The 13528-nt window shown below is 44.3% G+C and overlaps 1 protein-coding gene across 11 annotated transcripts in view; it reads left to right on the plus strand.

Moving 5' to 3' along the window:
* POU2F2 (POU class 2 homeobox 2) overlaps positions 1-12002 on the plus strand; it is a 110279-nt gene extending 98277 nt beyond the window's left edge. For 9 of the 11 annotated variants that reach the window (XM_053267849.1, XM_053267854.1, XM_053267852.1 and 6 more), the window contains 4 exons: positions 1855-1915; positions 4513-4684; positions 5059-5132; positions 6690-12002. In XM_053267849.1, the coding sequence (XP_053123824.1) occupies positions 1855-1915; positions 4513-4684; positions 5059-5132; positions 6690-7039 (657 nt within the window). In that variant the 3' untranslated portion in view covers positions 7040-12002. The remainder of the gene's footprint in view (positions 1-1854; positions 1916-4512; positions 4685-5058; positions 5133-6689) is intronic. The other 2 variants (XM_053267858.1, XM_053267857.1) reach the window with 2 other exon arrangements.
* Positions 12003-13528: the final 1526 nt, after the last annotated feature.

Below are 13528 nucleotides of genomic sequence, written 5' to 3' on the forward strand. Positions count from 1 at the left end.
ATTTATTTATTTGTTTGTTTGTTTGATTTCTATGCTCCCCTTCCAAAAATGGCTCAGGGTGCTTAACACAGAGAATAATAAATAAATAAGATGGATCCCTGTCCCCAAAGGGCTCACAATCTAAAAACAAACACAAGATAGACGCCAGCAACAGTCGCTGGAGGTACTGTGCTGAGCGTGGATAGGGCCAGTTACTCTCCCCTGCTAAATAAAGAGAATCACCACGTTAAAAGGTGCCTCTTTGCCAAGTTAGTAGGGTTTCACTGAGCCAATCCCCCGCCCATGGCCAGGTGAGTGGTGGAGGCTTTCCTCCTCCACAGGGGGTGCTGGGCGGCACACTGTTTCTCCGAGCAGCGTTCAGGTGCGGCGAGAGCGGAGGTAAGCACCAATTCTTTTACTCTTAACGGTGCCTCTCGCCTCCCCTCCACCAGTGCTCTCACCGGCTGCGACTGTTACTACTAGTGCTTTAGCTCTCATGCGGTACATTCCCGTACAATGGAGTAGGCTACCTTGGCTCCCCAGTTGTTGCTGAATTGCAACTCCCATCATCCCCAATAAATTGCAGCTGGGGGTGATGACTTGTAGTTCAGCAACGGCTGGAGAGCCACGGTTTCCAACCTCTACTCTTCTTGCCCTGCTACAGCCTTCCTGGAAGGTCCTTGCCTGTCCTCTCACCTTTCCTCCCAGAGGCAGTCAACGTTATTGTGGTGCCTGAGGCACCAAATGCTATTTCACCTGATGACCCTGTTGGGGGCCAGGCCCTTTTCAAAACCGATCCTTGCAACCTTTGAAAATGGTACAGGGATGTGAGGGGGGGAAGGCTGCCAGCAGCCTCCTCTTCTCTCCTCCTCCTTCTTGCAAGCTTTGGAAGGAGTGTGAAAATCCCTGCAAAGTGTACAAGGGTCAGATCAGTCCCAAAGAGATGCTCTGTTGACAACAATGGGAGGCATCTCGCTGCCCTTCTAGTGCCCCAAGACTTGGTCACTGAGGTGACTGCCTCACCTTGACTCACCTCATGAAAGGGCCTCTCCTGGTTTCAGTCTCCATATACTTTGCCTGCCTACCTGTCTTCATTTGCTACAATACCAGTGCAATTGTACTTACAGGCCCACTTACCTTCTTCCTTGATAAAGCCTACTCATGGCACATAAGTTCTTCATTTCACCCCCTTCTCCCAACTGCCCCATCTGGTATCTCCCTGCCATCCAGCCCCCTCATGTAACCCCTCTGGTTACAGCATTTGTGCTTATCAGCCCTCATATGGTTCACATTGTTGCTATTCATTTGGGCTATGAATGAATCTCCCCTGCTGCGGTGGCAGTCTATCACTGTGGCAGGGTGCTTTCCAGATTGCAACCTGCAACAGGCTCAAGTCGTTTCTCTGAAGTGTGCTTCCACACTTATTTATTTATTTATTATTTATTTATTCAGTTCAATTCAGTTCAGTTCATTTATTCAATGGCTCAGGGCGGTTTACAATTAAAACAAAACAGTTAAAATCAGTTAACAATTGAATTAAATTAATTTAAATTAAATTAAAGTTGTGACACCGCAGTGCCTACGCTGACAGCAGGGTACCGGTCATATTTCCAATGCCTTGATTTGAATTTAATCGGTATGCTATAGTGCTCTGACGTTGTATATCTGGCGTAAGAAAGCTGCTGTTTTTTCAGCTTGTTAGTTTCCGCAAGACTGCTCCCCCTGCTGTTTACATTTCCAATGCGATTTGCCTGAACTGATTTGTCTCCTGCTGTTAGGCAGCTAATCTGGAAAGCACCCAGGGGAGAGGCCACTGTTCTATGTGTCTCTCCACTGTATCATTGATACTCCGTTTTCTCTCTTGCATCTCCTTAGGTGACCAGTCCAGGCACAAGTCTGCCCCTCTCCCAGGCTTCCAGTAGTCTGAGCACAACAGGTAGTTGCCTTTCGGGTGCACATTCCTCTCTCCCAGTACCCTCTTCCCCTTCCAGTTTTCTCCTACTGGCACAACTGGCCAACAAGATGCTGAGTTCTCATAGAAACGTAAGAAGCTGCCTTTTACTGAGTCAGACCCTTGGTCCATCTAGCTCAGTATTGTCTGCACTGCCTGGCAGTGGCTCTCCAAGGTTTCAGGAAGGGGATCTTTTCCAGCCCTACCTGGAGATTCCAGAGATTGAACCGGGACCTATGGCTACATCGCTATCAGCTCAAGACACTGAGCTTGTTGGATCAGCACACCTTTATTTATTTAAAGGACTTGCTATCCTTGCCTTCTATGACCTCCTCAAGGCTGCTTGCAAAACAAACAGAAAACAATCAAATACTGTACAAGATAATATGTTTTTTAAAATAATAATAATAAAAAAGAAAAACAGCAAGACAAAGCAGCAGATTAAAGACAAATAAGCTGGCACCTTATTTGTGTAGATAAATAAGCAGATAAAACAGCTAATTGGTCAGCGAAGAGAGAGCAAGTATAATAAAAGATCATTACAGGCCCAAGAGAACAAGATGTTTACAGAACAGCAATAATGCAAGTGCAGGTGAATATGTCTGAAGAGAGAGGTCCTTAATTTGGGTGCCACCACAGAAAAGGTCCTCTCTCTGGTAGTCACCCATGTAACCTGTCAAAGAAGGGGCATTCCAGAAGAGACTCCAGCGAAGATTTTAATTGGTAAGCAGACTCATGTGGGAGGAGGTGGTCTTTTAGATGAACTGCGCTTGATGGGGGATCTGCAGCCCAGTGCCTCATGCATATCAGTGCAGTAAGATACTATTGGTGTGCATCAAACGGGTTTTGCATTTTGTTTCAAGCTTGAAGTGAAACGCAAAACGGCTGAAATGTTTACCTGAAACAACGGTCATACCAAAACAACTCAAAACCTTTTGAATGTTTTAAAATAGGGAACAATGGAGAAACCTGAAACATGGGTAGTTCCTAGGAACATCGAAGTGGGTTGGGTAGTAGGGCATGATAGGTGCTACCCACCACCCAACCCACAAAAGAAACAGGCAAGTGTGCAATTAACAAATTACCACCCAACTCACTTTGGTGTCTCTAGGAACTACCCATGGGGAACAATGGGATGTTTCGGTTTTCCCCATTGTTCCCTGTGGCCGGAACAAGCTGCATTCACAGAGTGCACACAAGTTTTGCATTGCAATTTGCAATGCATTTGCAACCCTGCCTTGAAAAACACTGCAGAAACACACAGTAAAAGGGAATTTGTCTCCCCAACACAGATTTCAAACACAGTCCAAATGGCCAAAAAAAGAATCACTGACCTAGAATCCACTGCCAGCCACAGTGCCTGCGTGGCAGTAAGAGCAACTTCAGCCACATTTTGACTGAGTATACCTTGCAATGCAGATTGCAGAGCAGACCAGAGCAGTGAGTGAAGCACAAGTTAGTCTCAAGGCCAAACATGGAGATCATCACAGCAGTCACCAAGAAATATATCTCACACGCACACACACAGACAGACACACACACAAAGCTGCCTCTGTCCATTTCTTGCCACAACACTATCTCACAAACAAAACAAACCACAACTCAAGGAAGGCAGGCACCCAAGTTCTGCTTTTGTCAGTCTGAGATCCAGCGAAACCAGACAGTTATAGCAGCAGTAGTGCAACATATTATACTCAATGCTGAGAAAAGAAAACCACAAAATCAAACCTACCTTCCTGCTCTCCTGATGTATCCTCTTCAAGAGAGGCATAAGGGCACTCTCTGCCTCCCAGTCCCTTTGAATACATTTTGAGTTTCTCTCTCCTTTTGTGTTCCCTCCTCCCCACAGCCAATAGGGACACAGTTGCATAGTTGCCGATAACAACACTTGATTAGTAAGATAAGCCAACCAAGAAACAAGGAGATCGCAAACCAGTCGGTTGCCAGTGCCAGAAAACCAATCAGGAAGAGAAAAACAGGCCTAAAAATGGCGCGCGAAATGAAACGTTTCAGTCTAAATGGGGTTGCTCTGCTCCAAGCTCAAAATAGGCCCTTTTTGGAAGGTGTTTTGTTTCAAACTTGAAACACTTGAAATGGCCCATTTTGAGTTGAACCATTTCGTGGTCGAAATGTTCTGCACATCCCTACAAGATAGCATATACATTGAATGAATGAATGAATGAATAATATTGTTAGGCAGCGGGGGAGAAAGCCAGATGTGAGCCAAAGTTGAAGTTCTTGGTATCAAAACCTATTATGTTGGTTGTAGAAATAGGAAGGAATAACTTTCTGACCAGAGTCCGCAAATGCAGTGCCTATTGAAAACTGTATCATTTTAGTCTGGTGACCATCTATCTGTCCCTGGCACAAAGGCTTCCTGATTCCAAGTTCCTCTGAAGCCCAGGGCGATGCCAGAGATAGCATCCTCTCTCTCCCTTGAGTCCTCCATGTGGAGGAGAGACAGGATTGGCAGTGACTTCAAATAATGGCTGGCTACCAATGTTTGTGGGCTCCTATCTCGGAACACATGCAGAGGCTGTTTTGGAATGGAACTTAACCTCCTGTGTTCTCCTTTTGGGCAGTTACTACCTTGTCCCCAACAATCTGCTCCCTGACCCCCAGTCGGACAGCGATGGGAGCAGGGGGCACCACCCTCAACTCGGTCACGCCACCTCCAAGCAACAGCACAAATCCCAGCCCCCAGAGCAGCAGTCACTCGGCCATCAGCTTGCAAGGCCTGAATCCTAGTACGGGGTAAGTGGCAGGAGAGAGAAAGGTCTTGCAGGGAAGGTGGGGGGCTGCAGGTTCCTCTGAGGGTCAAACTGGGGTACCAGTATTTCAAATAAATTAAGTGGGAAGGTGAGAGGGCTTTGGGAGGACTGATCTATGCAGGGGGGCATTATGTGCCCTAAATTCTAAGAGCCGACAACAGATGGAATCTACATTGAATGATGTATCTCAGGGCATTTTAAGCTGCATCCTCTTAACTTCATTCCTGGATGTATCTGAGAGAGGAGATATTTGCCTGGTACTTGGCCAGAAAGAGCCATGAGGCCACCCTAGTGCTTCCTGCTTAGACCCCCCCCTCCCCTCCCTCCTTTAACCTGCTGCATCTGGTTTGATTTCAGAAGCACAGTGCTAGGGGTGAATGCGGGGTTAAACCCAGCGCTAATGGCCACCAACCCGCTGGCCACCATTCAAGGTTCGTGACAAAGAAAACCACACCATTGCTCCCATTTGCTCCACTGGCCTGTTTGTGTGCAAGAGAACAAGAGTGCGCCTGTGTGTGTGTGTGTGTGTGTGTTGTGTGTGTGTGTAGGGAGGCTGTCTTGCCTGTCTGTATCACTGCTGGTGTAGAGGAGGAGCCACCAAATGTCATCAGCCCCACTACTTGAGACTCAGCTGAAAAACCTTCCCTTTGTTGGTTTGTTTACAAGATTTAAAAGCCGCCATTGGCAGCTTACAACAAAATTCATTTTAAAAAAACAGAGTAAAACCAGTCTCTAAAATCATAAAAGTGTAGGATAAGTCTATGAAAACATGGCAGTCACAAAGAACTAGAGTTAGGGGAAGGCCTGCTGAAATAAAACAATCAGTCAGTGTGGTGTAGCAGTTAGAATGCTGGATTTGGACTGGGGAGACCTGAATTCAAATCCCCATTCAGCCATGAAACTCACTGGGTGACCCTGGGTCAGTCACGTATCTCTCAGCCTAGCCTGCCTCACAAGGTTGTTGTAAGGATAAACATTACCATGTACACCACTCTGGGCTCCTTGGAGGAAGAGGGGGATATAAATGTAAAAAAATAATTACAAAAATCTTGTATTTACTGTGGAGGGCTTCCATTTTAAGCCCTACAAAACAGGATTAGGGACTCCACAGGCCCCTCCATTTTAACTTCCAAGCATGAAACCAGTGTGTCTGGGTGAGCTGCAGTGCAAATGTGGATACAGCAAGTCAGTGAAGTCCCTCAGAACTTTCCTTCCTTCCTGTTGAGGTCTCCTCTCCATCCCATACTCAGTCTACTTATAGTAGGAGGCAACATGCTCCATAACATGCATCTTCCACATCCTGCCTGCTAATCCTTCCTCATTCAGCCTTTCTCCACATCCCATATGTCTGTTCTGTGTGAAACATGGAGAGGGAGGGAGACGGGGATTGGAGTTGCAAGGCAGATTGGTAGTGGGAAGGGAATGGTCTGTTGTATGAGGATCCCATGCCAACTCCACTCTGTTTATATATTTTCAACACTTAATAGCCTGCCCTTCAGTTTGACAATTCCCAGGGTGGCTTATGATTGATAATTAAAACAAGCAAAGATGTAAAACTATACAAAATATTAAAGCAAGAAAGGGGAAACAGCAGCATTAAAACAGACCTAAGAACATTCGGAAAGGCCTGAGTCAACAAGAAGGTCTTTGGCTCTGGAAAGACATAAGATTCAGCAGCAAGCCAGCCTCCCTGGAAAAGCCCTTCCCATGATCACGACCCAACTTTGGAAGGTGAGGGCACCTAGAAAAGTACTGCAGAATATTCAGGCACATTTAGATGGAAGTAGATGGTCGCAACTCTGCTCAGGTGGTAGCGGTAGGATTCTTTGCAGTGATGGTGCCACCCTTGCAAGAGGGGAGGCACAGTGCAATGCAGTTCCTTTGGTTCCATGGCATAGTGACCCAGAAAAATCAGTGGCAACCCAAATGTCAGTGGCAAAAAGCTGGTGTGGACTTGTTCTGAGTGGTGTTTTTCTTTCCCTCTGTAGCACTGGCCAGTGGTGGAAGCCTGCCAATTACCAGCCTTGATGCCAGTGGTAACTTGGTGCTGGGTACCACAGCGGGCACGACTGGCAGCCAGAGCATCGTGACCTCGTCGCTCTTCCTCAACCACGCAGGCCTGCCCTTGCTGAGTGCTGCCCCGGGAGGTGTGGGGCTGGTGTCGGCGGCCGCCGCAGTGGCTGCCTCCATGCCCAGCAAGTCCCCCACTCTGACCTCCTCCTCTTCTTCCTCCTCTTCCTCCTCCTCCTGTTCCTCATGCAGTTCCTCCAGCGACGTGGCGCAGACTCTGGGGCAGGCTGGTCCCGGATCCACTGAGCCGGATGCCAAGACGGAATGAGGGCTGAGGATCATCCTCTCTGCCTTTCCTAATATGGTGGGGGTGGCGAGGAGTGGACGTACAAACCGACGAGTGAAACCAAAAAAAAAAAAAAGTAAAAAAGAACCAAACAAAGAATTGTCAGCAACAGCCAAACGAAAAACCAACCAAAAATAACCCAAAGCAACCAAACAAGCAAAGCAAAAAGGGACAAAGGAAGAAACCAAAAAGAATTCCCCAAACTTTTGGCGTTCATTTTTCCCCCCTGATGTGCAGAACAAAGCACCTTGCAAAAGGTAGCTTTGTCAATGGTTTAGTTTTGTTTTCTGTTTTCAACTTTTTTTTCCTTTTATTTTTCATCTGCTAGTTTCCTGGACATTTTCAGGAAGGAAACAAATATATGGGGATTGTTTTGTTCTTGTTTTTGTTTTTTGTAGAAAAAGAAAAAGAAAAAGAAAAAAAACCTTTAAAATCCTTAAGGGGAAAATGAATCTCACACCAAAAATCACCAGTCCTAGCTTCACCCAAAGCTTTTTACAGACTTTTCTAACTTCTGTGTCTGGTCGAATGTCTTTCAATACTCTTTTATTTATTCTTATTTATTCATTTTTGTTTCTTTGGCCTTCAGAGGGGTTGGGCAGGGAGGGACGGAGGGAAAGGATGGATTGGTTTAATTTCAGGACTGTGCTATAAATATGATTTTTCCTTCCAATGTTTTCAAGCACTTGAGGGGGGGGTGGTGTTTGCTTTTTAAAAAAATCAAAACAAATAAGCAGTTTTATCATTTTGTGGGGATTCTCATGAGATACGAAGGCTAGGATTTTCAAAGGCTATGATGAGAATTAGGCACCAGGTTCCCAGGATTGAAACTGGTTTCCTAATTGACATCCTGCAATGATTTTTACCCTCTGCTTCTACCTGTTGGGGCGGACCTATTTGACTTATCTCAGCCTTCCAATGAACTCTAAAAAGTTACAAGCCTACAATATTACTTCACTGGCTTGTCAGCCATCAGTGGCTTGAAAGACGAAAAAAATGCCAGTTGACAACATTTTGCTGGCTTGTTACCTGTGGATGGTTTTTAATTTACCACAGGTGATCAAGAGAGTAGATATTTACAGCTTAGAGCATCTCATGCACCAAGCACAGCCAGAAGGCAGTAGGAATGGTACCCCATTTTCTGCCTGCCCCCAACCCTCAAACTACTCCAGTGCAGGTTTATTTAATCACATTCATTAGGAGTAACTATTTATTAGTATCAGCTGCGCTACTCACAGGGTACAAAATGTAAATACTTTTATCTCTGCAGGACAAAAAGCCTTTTTGAAAGTCTCAGTCTTCAGCTCTTTCAGGATGGGCCACGCTAAACACGTGTCTGTTTTACCCTATCTGCTTGAGCATTTTCTTTGCTAATTTAATTTTTCTACTGATCTTAGCTACAGATTTTCTTTTAAAATTAATTTCTGCCTGGGGCTAATATCGGGTTATTTTTCTGAAAACAGGGGATGTGTAATTTTTATTATTATTTTTATATCTGTGTTCTGAAAAAAAAAAATACTCATATTCCAGTGCCTGACAAAAACCAAAACACACAAAAACAGGAATTTCAGCATTCTTTACATTTTCCAGAAAAACCAAAAATTGATAGACATCACTACAGAAAACAACTAAAATGAAGACCACTGGGCAATTTAAAAAAGAAAAAAAGGAAAACAAACACAAAAGAGGTATAAAAATCCCCCCTTTTGTGTGGATATCAGACTCAGAGGCGAGTGAAAAACTTTTAACCAAAAAGAACCAACCAAGTGAACAAAGAAAGCTTAAAAAAACAACCTTTAACCGCAGAAGAAAGGATGAAAACATGTGGGACTAAAGGGGACATCTTTACTTTCTCTGGTTAGACAAATGGCTCAACCATCTTTCTCTGTCCTGAAAAAAGAAAATACCTCATGGAAAGTTGCGTTGAGAAGCCAAGATTTTATAAATGGCAAAAGAGACAAAATAAATAAATAAATAAACCAAATCGATGGAAGTGGGAGGGTGAGAACAGAGGAGCCTGAAACTTCCTTCCAGAAGTTTGGAAAGCTTTAAAAATGGCTTCTCGAAACGCTGAATTTATTTGTTTTGGTTTTTAAACTTTTTGGTACATTTGGTTTTGGTTGGTTGATTTTTTTTTATTTTGTGTGCATTGGTTTTGGGTTGCTTTTTTTAAAATGGGTTGGAGGGGAGTTTCAGTTGTTTGGGGCTATTTTTTGTGTTTTTTAAAAAATGTTTGTCTTTTCTTTTCAACTCCTGCGAACCAAAGTCTTGCTGTTGCAGAGAAGGAAGTTAGCCATGGCATACTGCGATCTGGTAGAAAACAAAAACCAAACAAAAGGACAGAGTGAAAAAGATAAACATACATATAAACAAACAAAAAGGACTTTGAAACCTTTCTGAAAGGAAAAAAGAAAACCTCGACCTCATTTTATCTCCTGCTTTTGCTGTGTTATAGCGTTCAGGTGGGTTTGAGATAGCAAAAGGAAAAAAAATACTGTGAAACTTTCCAAAAATGACACAAACAAAAACAAACCAGGAAACACCTAGTTTTGGAAGACTGACTTGAAAAAATGTTTTCATCCCATTATGTGCGTGAGTGAGAGAGAACTGGCAGGAATTTATCCTTCTCTTTTAAGATTCCAGTCATGCTATTGTGGACATCTGAAAAAGAACACATTTGGGAAGTCCAACCCCCCTCTCTCTCTCTCATGTGCTGCTGAACGTGTTACTAGGTGGAATGTAACAGTTTTAGTGATATTTGTTACTTTTTTTATTTTTTGGAAAACAAAAACAATTTCTTTTGGGGGGTATCTTCTATTTTTTTTTTATAGAGAAAATTCTATGTTCTGCTTTATCGCTTCTTACTGTATAAAAAAGACAAAAAAAACAAAAACCCAAACGCTAAAGGTTTGCAACAAAAAAAAGATAAAAAGGGGAAAAAACTAAACAAAAAATCAACAAAAAAAGAAACAAAAACCAAAATGTGTTTTTTTTTAAAAAAATTGATTCTAGACCAAAAATGACCCTATCTCCAAGTGTGGAGCTGAGTGGTGGGTGAAGGCATGGAGGGGAACAGCCAAGATGTACAGGGCAAGCAAAGGAAGACGGGGAGTAGGAAAGGTTGCTGTAGGCTGGAGGCGGATATTGAAAGGGTTTTATTTGTTAGAGTTGAAAGCAGTCTGAAAAACTGTGACTGCTGGTGGTATGGACACTCACCCCAAATTCACCACTATTAAATAGGGTTGATAGGTTTTTGTAGTCTTTCCAAAACCAGCCAAACCTGTTCAACCAGAGGTAACAGTGGGACAAATGAAATGGGAAGTGATGTGTCTTTCAGATCACCTTCAACCCTTTTGAAAACTGTTGTCTGCTTCCAGTTTTAGGGATGGAGACGTGGGTAGTTGCAGATTTTACAACTGCAGACAGGGGTATCCTCACATCCTACCCACTTCCAAATCTGTGACTGCATTTCATAGGGATTTCCTGAGGACTAAATAAAGTTAGAGCTATTCCTGGCTTTTTGTTGATTGGTCAGGAGCAAAACTACATGGCACTCAGCTCTGATTTGTCTGTTGATTGTGACTGGCAGGATGGTCCATTGTCTGTCAGGCTCCACATCTTTCCCCAAGTGGCTGGGAACAGAAACAGACATTGGGAGATGCTATGTCCCCACCCTTTGAAAAACAGTCATGTCTCTCTGTTCTACCGACCTCCCCCACTCCTGGGAGTTTTAGAATGAGGAAGGAAACAAGCTTTAAACTACAGCTGTAAAACCAAATATTTGCTCACACGCCTCCGTGCCAGTGCTCGACCCAGGGTTGGGAGGGCACAAGGGAGGGGGGGCAGGCTAGACCCCCCTCCCTCCCCTCATAGTGCCAAGACATCCACCACAAGGCTCTTTGGAGATAGCCCGCCATATACCTCATATACTTTAATGATAAACCAAATAGAAAAGCTTTATTAAGGGTGTGTGCCGGACGGGTCTGTATGGGGCGGTGGGGATCAGGTGCAGCATCTGCTCTCACCCCATGGAGGGAAATCAGTAGGATAGTCAAGGCCCCAAGACATGTGATCCATTCCCTTAAAATGGTGGCGTCCTGAACATTGTCCTTCTGTTTGAGACTCTTTTGCCATGGTCTTGGAAGGAGACTCCACTGGCTGGGCAAAGGGCAGGAGACTGGACCCACAGAGAAGTCAGAGAGAGTTGCTGAGGGCGGGATGAAGCTCCAGAGGTCTTGTTTACATAAGTGGAGTTCTGCCTGAAGGTAAGGGCAGCTTTTACAAAAGCTATGGGGCAAGAGCATGCCCATGTGGACGCAAGTTGCATTTTGGCACTCTTCCACATCCAGCGCAATTGTCTTTTCGAAATCCTGACCCACTTAAGACTCAGTGGAGCTTTCCTCCTTGCCGATCCTTCTGACTTCTTTGGGGTGCTTTTTCCTTCATCATCAGCCTGTTATCTGGGTTGTGAGAAAAGGGAATCTCATATGCTGCTTCTACATCAGGGAGGAGTCTGTCATATTTTGATAGCCCTGGAAGGATGGGTCATATGGGCTGACCTTTGCATGAGGGATGCTGCACCAGCCCCTGACTCCCCACCTCCACCACCCAACAAGACTGGCCTGTTGCTGTAGCCGACCCGGGAGCAGTGGAAAAATCGTGTGATAACTTTGCCAAAGGTAGTTAGTTCCTAGTATTCAAATTTTTTAATTTTTAATCTTCCGGGGTCTGAACCTGTCTCGTTAATTTATTTGTAACTGTGGGGCTTAGAAGTGACTTGAAAAAAAAGATGATGATGATGATGATGATGATGATGATGATGTAACAAATATTCTGAGTGATTTTTTTAATTTGTTATTTTATTTTGTTCTGTCGTGGTTTTGTGTTTTTTTCCGTCTTTTTTTAAAATTAAAAACAAAAACAAAATAAAAATCTTGCAACCAAAGATGAGTTGAAGGGGCATCGGAAGTCTGTCATGATGGCTACACGTTGACAACATGTACTGTGGATCGTATGATGGAAGGGAAGCCTTCTGGCTTTCAAGGGATCAAAGGTAAAAAAGAAGAAATCAACCTGCAAGACTGTAGGGTTCACGCAATTATCAAAGTGAAGGTTGGAGGTATGCATCCCAGGTTTGGAGGCTCTTGAGAAACCACGAAAATCCCTCCAACTTCTCTCGCTCAAATGTGGTGGGTAGCCAAGCTTCTTTACCTTGTTCTTTACCAAGGTAGGAGGGAAAGAGAGCTCCCATGCCTCAATGTTGCTGATTGTGTGTGGGCATTTCCCTTTTGCAGCAGCTGGCCACCATGTTTGTAATAAAGAGCAGCAGCTACAGAGGCTGCTATGTGTGTATGTGCTGCTCTGCACAGCGCACTCTATGATCCTTTTCTCAAAATGGCTTGAATAGGGCTGGGCTTGCCTCCTGCCCCCTCATGGCCAATCAGAGGGCAGCTGATGCTGTAATGGGAGTCTCCAGCCTGTGCAATGCATTCTGGGATAGCTCTTTCAATCCTTGGAGGACCCAGCTCCTGAATTCTAAAATGGAGATCACAGCTATTTTTATTATTTGTTTAAAATATTTATATCCCACCCCTCCAGTACACTACCGCTCGAGATGGCTCACAGTATCAACAACACAGATACAATGTAAAATAAAACATTAATAAAGTTAAACAAGTTAAAAGGTAAAGTGTGCCATCTAGCCCTGTGGTTTTCTTTGGCAGAATACAGAAGGGGTTTACCATTGCCTCCTCCCACACAGTATGAGATTATGAGATGCCTTTCAGAAACTTCCTATATCGCTGCTGCCCTAAAAGACTAGGCTGAAACCACATTTTAAATTACAAATTTTAAAAATTAATAGAAAGCTAAAAACGAAGAACTAAAAAACATACCAGATATAAGGAGCAGATAAAACATTTAAAAAGATGTGTTTTAAGGTGTTTTTTTTAAATACTGAGGGAGGGAACATGGCAAAGCTCTTTGGGGAGGGTGTTCCAAATCTGAGGGGCCACAACTGAAAAGGCTTTGTCTCTAGTCCCCACCAACTATATCTCTGTCAGTGGTGAGACCATGAGCAGGGCCAGAGATGCTGAACAGAGGGCCCTGGCAGTTTATATGGGTAAATGCAGTCCAACAGGTACCCCTGCCCCAAGCCACGTAGAGCTTTAAAGGTCAAGACCAGCACCTTGAATTTAGCCTGGAAGCGGACCAGTAACCAATGAAGCTGCCACAGGATGGGTGTGATACTCATGAAGCAACTTGCACCCATGAGCATCCTTGCAGCAGCATTCTGGACCAGCTGAAGCTTCCAAACCACCTTCAAGGGCAGCCCCATGTTGATCACATTGCAAGAGTCCAATCTAGACATTACCAAAGCATGAGTGATAAGGTCAGGTCTGACTTCTCCAAGTAGGACTGCAACTGGCATACCAGCTGAAACTGGTAAAAAGCATCTCTACACACCGCCGC

This window comes from Hemicordylus capensis, chromosome 7, assembly GCF_027244095.1.
Source record: "Hemicordylus capensis ecotype Gifberg chromosome 7, rHemCap1.1.pri, whole genome shotgun sequence".
NCBI lineage: Eukaryota > Metazoa > Chordata > Lepidosauria > Squamata > Cordylidae > Hemicordylus > Hemicordylus capensis.